Source organism: Cupressus sempervirens, chromosome 3 (genome assembly GCF_028749045.1).
Source record: "Cupressus sempervirens isolate cs-2001-9-10 chromosome 3, ASM2874904v1, whole genome shotgun sequence".
Taxonomy (NCBI): Eukaryota; Viridiplantae; Streptophyta; class Pinopsida; order Cupressales; family Cupressaceae; genus Cupressus; species Cupressus sempervirens.
The window spans coordinates 209,447,600-209,457,501 of record NC_143120.1 but is presented as its reverse complement, the minus strand read 5'-3'; the positions used below and the strand labels follow the sequence as shown (position 1 = coordinate 209,457,501).

At 36.4% G+C, this 9,902-nt stretch overlaps 1 protein-coding gene across 17 annotated transcripts; it reads right to left on the bottom strand.

Annotated features, from left to right (window-relative positions):
• Window positions 1-825: 825 nt before the first annotated feature.
• Window positions 826-7,992, bottom strand: LOC149565554 (uncharacterized). Of its 17 annotated transcripts, none has more exons than XM_089819071.1 (7): window positions 6,178-7,976; window positions 5,942-6,045; window positions 5,775-5,827; window positions 4,443-5,644; window positions 1,735-1,827; window positions 1,493-1,623; window positions 826-1,213 (listed from the first exon to the last, which is right to left on the bottom strand). In XM_089819071.1, exons 1-4 carry the CDS (start codon window positions 6,249-6,251, stop codon window positions 5,549-5,551), a joined length of 327 nt encoding a protein of 108 aa, XP_089675197.1. In that variant the 5' UTR covers window positions 6,252-7,976; the 3' UTR covers window positions 826-1,213; window positions 1,493-1,623; window positions 1,735-1,827; window positions 4,443-5,548. The 17 variants fall into 17 exon arrangements, with proteins under 17 accessions (XP_089675197.1, XP_089675194.1, XP_089675195.1 ...); XM_089819068.1 differs by having other exon boundaries at window positions 826-1,623; window positions 4,443-4,643; window positions 5,257-5,644; XM_089819069.1 differs by having other exon boundaries at window positions 1,432-1,623; window positions 5,257-5,644.
• Between the last annotated feature and the right edge of the window lie 1,910 nt (window positions 7,993-9,902).

Below are 9,902 nucleotides of genomic sequence, written 5' to 3'. Positions count from 1 at the left end.
AAATAGATAAAGGTTCAAAGTCCACATTCAATTATTAGATGATGGTCCAAGAAATGAAGGTGCACTTAGTGTGAACAATGTGATAAAACAAATCCATTCCAAACTATAACACATACTAGCTCATGGACGATGTGTTTGTCAAATAATTTAAACCTTTGCAATTCATTGTTTGGCATAGGAAAAAGTCTATAAAGACAAGGTAATCAATGACGATCACTACAATGAGTCAATATCCCTTATTTGACACATAATTCTCTAAATTTAGTTTAATGATAAAAGGGTGAACTTGTGGTTTAGGTGACATGATGGAACCCCAAAACGCAGAGCTTTAGCTCAATTCACGATTAGATGCATGATTCCCATAGTTTTCCAATTATTCTCAAACTGAGAAAGAATTGTGGAAGCATACAAGATCACTGCATATTACAACTCTCCCTATCAATTCAGTTACAAAGATCTCCCTTACAATAAGTGTAATTCATAGACAAGTTTACGTGGTGCAAAATAATGACATTTTCTCATGAAAATGACAATTTTAAGGCACTCAACAAAATCATTTCCCCTTAAATATTTTACCAATTTGTCAAAAAGGTGCATTAAAAAGAAAAACATGCCTTTGCAAAACTGCAAGATGAGAGAAAAGAATGAGCATTTGTGGTGTTGACTTCTTACATAATTTATTTGGTCATCCAAGAGTCAAGCGTGACATACAGATGTAAGTGAAATGCAAATGAAAAATGAAAAGTTGAATTTGAAGCCAATTTGAATGCTGGTCTGAAAATGATGCCAACAACACCATGGCCCAAGGAAAATCAGCAAAGCCACTTAAGCATGTAAACAAAATTAAATTATGTTCCAAATCAAGGCCGTTGGACCACAAAGAATTTACCTGCCTGCTAATCTACAAAGTCAACATGAAAGGTCAAGGTCAAATCACGCCGAATCAGATTTCTCAAAAAGGTCAGCTTTCCAAAGCAATAGGTGATTGTCCCAATCGAATTCCAAGCATAAGTGAATGCAAGCTATACTGTCTAACTACATTGAATTTGAATGAAGGCTTTCCTCCCAAATTCAAATTTGAAATTGAATAGAATTTCCAGTAAAAAATGTTGATCAGACTAAGGTCGCCCAAGCAAGGTAAGTTTGATTTTTGCACCAAAGACTTTTAAATCAGTCTTTAGAACCCAAAATCAAAGCCATTTTGAACGCTTTGCTGCAAGCAACAAATAAGCACCACAAAAACCAATGTAGAAATTAGAAAGCCAAATTTAGCACCAAAACCAGTATTTGAAATTGCAAGTCAATCCAATGATAAAATTGCATGTCAATTCAAATTGGAACTCAATTTGCCACCCAAACACAAGGCTTCCCAAAAAAATTTGCAGGTAGAAATGACACGCAAAGCAAAAACAACTCTAGCCTAACAATTACAGATCAAGCCAATATTTGCAGAAATTTGATGAAGTCAAGTGCAAGTAGATTTTAAAGATACTCATGCCAGTCCGCATCCAATGACCAAAGCTCCACCAGAATTCAAGGAGATTGGAAGGTCTAAATGCAGTCTCAAAAAATATCTTGGACCGCCAAAGCTGAGACTGCCTCAGCTTCAAAAGACAACTTCCACTGCACCAAAAAACAGGGGATTAAGGCCAAATTTCTACTTTCCCTGAAAAATGTCCACACCTTTATTTTGTACCAATTTGAAGTCTATGATCACAGAATTAGAGACCAAACCTGTGGTTGACCCATGCAAAATCTTTGAGCCAATATGAAGTCCCAATCAAAATATGAATGTCGAACTTACACCAGACTGAGGATTGTTGAAGTCTGCTATTAATCATAAAATGACAACCATATTACACATTAGAAAGACAAACACAAAAATAAAGGAAGTGATCCAGTGCCAACAGAAAGGGAAAAAATAAAGAACAATAATAATATTATGTTTCAATTGTGTTTATTGTTACTGTCTCCCAAATATAGCAAGTTGTGAAGCTAATATATGTTTAACACCCTAGCTCCAGTGTGTCTTACTACCAATAGGGGCAGAGGTGCAGATTCTTCAGGTTTTAAGTTTTCATGCAGATTTCAGTCAATTTTGAAAGAATGAAGAGGGGGCTCCAGAGACCTTGCATAAAATCTCATTTCCCAGAGCCTTCTTCAAGCATTTCACTATTTTTCCTTTTATCAGCTAATGATGTATTATGGTTGATATGCAGAATGGAACACTGCAAAGAACAAACCACCACCTGCATGTAATCCACTGGAAATTGTAGTGTAACTAACATGGACAATAATAACAAAGGCATAGGGGAGAGTTCATAGAATCTCACACACATCCAATTGCAAGTTTTCAATATTTTACAAAATTCGTATAGAAAACCCTGAGATATGGTGCACTCAACACAATAAAGTGGGTCAACAGATCAAGCTCCATCAGATGATAATTGAAGACCAATTGAATAAGATTTTGAAGCGCTGATATGATTATTTTGGCATTGACTTCCAAATCTCGAAGGCAGGTTAAAAGAGTCAATATAATCTGAGCAGGACAAATGTTCAACACAAAAAGATTGCAAGTCGGCACCAAAATAATGTAGCTCAAAGCCAATATGCAAGTTCATACTGAAACTACAAATGAATAAAAATACATGCCAAATCACAACAGGAATTTTTTGTAGATTCACACCAAAGAGGAGGTTATTTCATTTCTCTGTAGGTTGACACAGATCTCTACAAACAGAAAGTTGAAACTGCAAATATTGTAGAGTTGTGTAGATCTTCAAACTAGTTCAGTGATTATCTGCTAACTCTTGCAAATTTCTACAATTGTTAGCAAATATTGCATTGCAAATATCAGTCTGTTTTAGACAAATATTAGAAAATTGATTAAAATAACTGAAGTGTATATTTCTTTGAATCAGAACTTTTACAAATTTGCAAATGTTGTTGATATTAAAACAAACATTGCAGAAAAAACTTCAAATTTACCACAGAGGTGCAAAATTCGCCATTAATTTGCAATCTGTACTCTTCAAATCAATTAAATGACATAAATTGCATTCCTCAGTTCAAAATATCAATCAATAACTTGCTTGCAAACATATTTGCATTCCCACTGCACTAGAAAAAAGCTCTGGTGCCATGTCAGATTTAGCCAGGAAACTATGCCAAATGGAAAATAGAGAAGAGGCCAATAAAAAGAGCAAAATGAGAAGTGATGTATTAGTGAGGTTAACACATCAGGATTAGGGAGGTGAATATATGGGATGGGTATCTTCCCTACCCCATAACTACCTGTCAATTAGGCAAGATGCCTTGTAGGCAAGCTAGCTAGCCAAAAAGCCCATTACTGTTGTACTTTATACACATGACCTATTGCTACAGGAACCCTTCAGTTTTTGCTTCTAGGTTGGTTTTGTTATGTACTAGTCTGCCCCTCTCCTCTTTGGGACTGTTTTCTGAGAAAATCTGCTTGTTACCCTGTTTAAGGAAAGAGAAAAGTTGTGTCTGAAACTTAGAATCTTCATATTATAATGCTAGGAATAACATGGAATAACATGTGATGAAGACAAAAAGTTGACGAAGTATTTAGAGTTTTCTCCCTTTGGAGATCAATGTTTATAAGGTTAAAATTTAATATCTTGGGTGTTAAATGACAAAATTCAGCCTGTAGACCATGTTAGTGATTCCTTTAGGATCAATATAATATTGAGCAAGGAGTTAAAACCAAAAGTTATTGTTTTGAAGAGCATAACGAAGAAAGTTAGGTTTTATACCACCTTTGGAGTAAGAACAAAAAGAAATTAAGTGTCAAAGGGAGTCGAATCAAATGATAGCTTGGGGGTTCCCCTAGGAAGTGGCAAAGTTCCTTGAATATTGTAAAAACCCAAAAACTCCTCAAATGCATAAGGATTGAACGTTTAAGTTCAAAACACTGCAAATCTTAAGGCATTAATGAAAATCCTTCTTTATACTAAGCCACTCCCACTTCATTTCTATGTTTATAAACCTTTAGAGTACCAAAGTGCTCATAATTATCCATAGAGAACTCATACCACTAAGCAATCGTACAAAATCAACTCAAAGCATATTTTTCCAGTGTATTCAGCAGCCTTAGAGAGGTAGGATCTCTTCCTTAATGCACTTCTTGGTTTTGTGTATCAAATGCATGGATGTAAGGGAAGTGATGTTTCTACTTAGCGTTGGAAATTGAAATTTGAGAAACATGGTAATGTCAATATGGCTTGAAAGCATTTGATCTAAACAATATGGCTTTAAGGCATTTGATTAAAATGGCAAAACTCTGTGCCATATGGCAATCAATCTAAAGTTGTGTGTTCAAAAGGATAGAATGAATCATCAACACAAAAAGACTCACAATAGATAAATTTGCTTTACACTCAAATTCAATTGTTTGCATTGAGAAAAAGGACTATCACCCTCAGACTGTTGACGCATTTTTGTACCCAGGCACTAGAATTTCCAGAGTGAGATGCAGCAAATGATGTGAATGATATCATTTCCAGGTTTAAAAATTCCAACCCTTCAGAGATTGAATCCCTGATAGAGATGATTATCCTGATAGTGTTTCCTTTTTGGCTCCAGTTCTGGACATTCTGAAACTTTAAGAGACTGAATCCCTGTTAGAGAACACAACTCTGATATTATTTTCAATTTAGGACATCCTGACAATTCAAAAAACTGAAGCCTTGTTAGAGAAAATTCTGATATTGTTTCCAGTTTTAGGCATTCCCACACATCAAGAGACTGAAGCCCTATTAGACAAGATAACCCTGATAATGTTTTCAATTTATGACATTCCCACACTGTAAGAAGCTGAAGTCATGCTAGAGAAGATAATCCTAAAAATGTTTTCAATTGAGGACGTCCCCACACTTCAAGAGACTGAAGCCTTGTTAGAGAAGATAACCCTGATAGTTTTTTTCAAATTGAGGCATTGCCACACTTTAAGAGACTCAAGGCTTGTTTAAGATGATAGTTGTTCCAACGTGGAACATCCCCACACTTTAAGAGACTGAAGTCCTGTTTGAGGCGATAATAATGGCAAGCCTTCCATTTCCTATCGAACACTTTAAGAGACTGAAGCCTTGATACAGAAGATAACAATGATAGTGTATCTGATAGGAAACAAAACTGCACTCTAAGAGACTGAAGCCCAGTTACAGAAGATAACCCTGATATTGTTTCCAAATTGTGACAATCCCATGCTACAAGAGTGTTCAGTTTCTGTACCTGCTCTAAATTGCCATTTGTTGAACTTCCAACGATTGAGGTCTGAGACAAATCTCTCCACCAGTCAGCAACTTTGATATAAGATCTAAGTTGTTACTGACTCTGGATTGAAGGCTATCCATGCAGGTGCTTGTAGAAGAATTCAGATTGTTGAATCTTTACCTTTGTTCAGATTCAAATTCCCACGGAAGAAGACACTCCCCGCAAAACCACAAGGACAATGATCTAAGATTGCTAAGTCCTTTAAGTAATTGCACAATGGATGTTATATATATCACCTGGAAGGAACAACCTATGTTTGATTCTTCCAAATTATTGAAGCAATTAAATCTGGAAGCTTTTCCAACCACAGCAAGTCTAACTTCAGCACTCTTAACTCAAAGCTGGCCTGGCATTCACAATTAATCTCAAACAATAATTAGTTCTCAGTTGCAAGCAGTCTTCACTAGACAAGTATTCTGAAATGGATGCTCCGACGTTGAAGGAGAAACTACTTCCAGCAAAGAAAAGTGAAATACCTGAATCTTGATCTGCAACTGTTGCTGAATAGTGTTCTGCAAATCTCCTACATCTTTAAGGGACAACATGTGCAATTTTGGAAGATTAATACAGGAACGAATGTTTTATAATTCACAATAAATGTCAAGCCACAAGAGATCATTTGCAGTGGAGTCACTTACACTACCTATACAATAAGTAGTTTTGGTTCTGAGGGGCAAATCGTAGAACGAATGAAAACACCTACCCTTTGTTTCTGCCAGGATTTGTCTAAATCCTTCCTTTTGCTTCCTGCATATAAGGATCAGGGTTAAGAGATGAGTTTGGTTATTTGGATTTTTTTCATAAAAACACATAATTTGAAATGTTTATTTTAAGGCTTTCTATAACTTTAATTTCAAAAGATGTCAAGAAGCAACACACCATAGATCCAAGAATGTCTGGTTTGCATGGCCGAGGAACACCCGACTCATCTGCCATTTGTCCTCCCAGATCATCGAGGTGATTGTGCATTTCAAACTTTGGGTTGTATTTCATCCTCAGAAGTGTTTCAAACTTTAGGTCATATTCCCTCTCAACCAGTACAACCAAGCACTGATCTTGCAGGGTTTGAATTGCATGCTCAGTGCTCTAGCTAGATGCTTTCCAGATTGTTACAACTTCACTTTTGAGGTGAAGTCATTCTTTCGTATTGAAGAAACGAGCTATATCTATAAATAACTATTTCTCATCTCTACCCAGCCCATCAAAGCTAATTTTAAGTCTTTGCATTACATAGGCTGGACTTTCCTAACCTTTTCTAGTTCTAACTCCCAATAATGTTCATCCCTTTGATAAACATGGGCATCCACAACTTTGAGTGAGAGTGGTAAGCCTCCACAAAATTGACAAAGTTGTTAACTAATTTTTTGAATGCAGTGGCGGATCCTATCGGTGGAAAACTTGGCTACAGAAGAGAAGCTTGGCGTGATCCATATCCATTTCCTTCATCTTATTACAGATATCTGCAACCCCTGGTCACGGGTTGAAATAGATACCAGGCTACCAGAGCAGAACATAACTTTAGGTAAAAGGGCATCCAATAGGTCATGATCTATATTGTCTAGGATTATAAGGAAATGCAAATGCCTTGTCCTTCCTAGATGATTCTTCAGCTTTTCCAGTCCATGATGTATAATGCTAATCTCAAGAATTCTGGCCTGTCTCTCGATCTACAGGGATAAAATCTTTCCAAAGCCAACTTTGCAACAAGAGTGTAAACAATTCTTTTGCCAGGGTATACTCGCCAACTCCACCTAGGCCAATCCTTATTATGGTGACATTATCCCTTAATCATTTCGAACAAGACCTTTCAAAATCTTGTATGAGTTCAGCAGGTCCCTTTCAAAATATTGGATGAGTTCAGCAAGTCTGACGATATTTAATGCTATACAATTTTCCTTTCTTAAACTACTTGTACCACAAGTGAGACAATTGTTTCTCACAAATTGCTGGAATTGAAAACAGAGAATTTCTTGGGGAAGTCATCATACTAGGGTAAATTGAACGTGACGTTCTAAAGGAGAGGAAAAACATAAATGAATCCTAATCGATACAAGACAGATGAGTGTAATCTTACTTTTGATACTGGCTGAATTCATCACAAGATATATTTGAAGCAGATTCAAGATATCATTTCCATTCATCCAACTTATTCAGATTCCTGCCCTTCCTTTGATGATCAGAAAATGTGGCAACAAACTGTGACTTCTCATTTTCTATGTGGTGTAGCTCTTAGTTCTGGGCATTACAGAAGACAAGAATAAACATTGTATCACTTTAATGTAACACAAGAACCAGCTCATCTAAACACCATGAAGACTCTCCATATCCTTTTGGAAAAATGGCTATTTGAACCACAAATAAACGTATGCCACTGTGAGCCGCAAATGAAATAGAGTCTCCCCAATCTATCTCTTCACGGTCTGGAAATGCCCAACACCCTCTTTATTGAAGAAGGTGAGACGGTTCTTGAGCTAGGGTTTCTTTGACTTTGGGATCTTGATGATTCATAAAAACATCATATAGTTTAGGAGCTACATCGATCTTTCCTCAGAAGATGAGGAGGAAGAAGCCATGAATGGAAGAAGAGTTGCAAAATGCATGGAACCTGCTCAGGCAGAGTGGGATGGATAATGATGCACTCGCCAAGGGGGTTCATATCTAGCCGCTCCATGACGGAGGAGAAGAGAAGCCAATAGCATACGGCCAAAAAGGGAGGATTTATATAATAGGCCCGATATTTTTATTTTTCTTGAAGTTTGATTAATAGAAAAACAATTAAAATTGTGGTACATAGTGCCCTTTTTATGGTCTTCGAGTGCATGTTTTGAGCCTTTTATTGCAGTTTTCTTGAAGTTTGATTAATAGAAAAACAATTAAAATTTTGGTACATAGGGCTTTTTTTAAGGTCTTCGAGTGCATGTTTTGAGCCATTTATGGTAGTTCAAGCAAATGTGTATAAGATTAAATATTTACAAAATGTATTCAACTTCTAATAATATGAAGATTGATGCATTTTAATAATAATCTAGCTCTGTGAAAATGATGAATTTTGCGATAAAAACAGTTCTCTCAAAAAAAGAAGAATTTAATAAAAACCCTTATCACCACTCACAAGCAAACAATATCAGGCACTATAACTACCTTAAGCCGGCATCGAAACCTCAAGCGAAAAAAATAGAGATATCTAGTGCTCTCAGAATGAAAAATAGTTTTGAAGCACTAGCAGCAAAACTAGAAGAAAGATGATGCACCAAATCGGTAGCAAAGACGAATACATTCAAAACCCTAGTTCGGCTACAAGAAATTTGAAACTCAACCATTGCCATTAACTAGTCGAACATTGAAGATCAAAACGAAGGTAAATGGCAAAGGATAACAAATTGTAGGTGTTGGCACTCAAAATTGCGTTCTCATTTGGAGCATCCATGTCAAATTTTGAATCAATTTAAGCCTTATAAGCGCTTTTTAATGAGATTATACTCGGTTATACCTTTGAGTGTTATGAGGTGTTTAATGTTTCTAACACCCTCCATTCAGCCCGTCTACTTGTTCCATGATGATAAATTTCCATTTCAAGTCATTTGGTGAAGTCCCATTTTGAGCTAGTGTCAAATTTGCATTTTTATCGTAAGTGTTAAACAACGACAGGAGGCCATGTTTGCATCTGAATATCTCACACCCAGAAATGTTTCACGACTCGCCGCTTTGGGAATATCTAGTGTCCATACCTAAGAACCTATGTTTTAGATTTTGAGTCATTTTGAGTCCGTTTGACTAGGTTTCGAATCCCTCAAAGTTGGTTAGTTACTGTTTTCATACTTTTGTACTTTGCACATAATTCTGGGAAGCCCTGTTTGACGAGTTATAATTTTGATCTAGTTGACCAAAACGTTAAAATTCCTTTTGCATTGCATTGTAGACGTCAAAGGCTTGTTATGTTTCAAGTTTCAACTTATGACGAATTCGTTTGATTAGTTTTCAAACGTGATTCCAAATGCAATTTCTATCTTTGTACTAGTGTCAACATTTGTAGATTGATTTGTACCCCTGTTCGGGACATTATAACTTGAGATCTATGATTGCCTAGATCAAATGGATTGTACCATTGTGTTGTCCTCCAAAAATACTTTAAGTGTGTCAATTTGTAAGTCATGACAATTCCATATGCACACTTTTCCAGGTCAATTCCATTTGCAAAAAATGTTTTCTATCAATTTTTCCAGTTTGCAAAATCCGAGTAACCCAATTTGATTGATTGCCATTTGCGTCTTGTTATTCGTCATGAGCCCAAATTGCAAATCCATAATGTCCCCATGACAGAGAACCAACATCCCAGTTTTCATGCACCCAAGTGTTAGTTTACTCAGTTTTTGAAGCCAATTCTGAACACGATTTATGTTTTTTAACATGTTTTCTTGCAGGCAGTTCTGAGAGGTCAACTTTGACGATCAATATCTTTTGACTGAGAATTTTTCATAAGATGAGATTCGACCTGGTGCAAGTGTGTGGTACAGAGAATCAATGTGCCAATTTTCAGAGCCGAGTCCGATGTTTGGGTCAGTTTTTAAAGCCAGTCAAAGGAGCTCCTGGCACAAATTTGACAG

Coding starts and splice junctions, on each gene's coding strand:
- LOC149565554 (XM_089819066.1), bottom strand. CDS start 6,251: ATGATCTGGGAGGACAAATGGCAGATGAGTCGGGTGTTCCTCGGCCAT. Junction 6,046..6,177: donor CAGACATTCTTGGATCTATG/GTGTGTTGCTTC, acceptor CCTTATATGCAG/GAAGCAAAAGGAAGGATTTA. Junction 5,828..5,941: donor CAAAACTACTTATTGTATAG/GTAGTGTAAGTG, acceptor TGTCCCTTAAAG/ATGTAGGAGATTTGCAGAAC.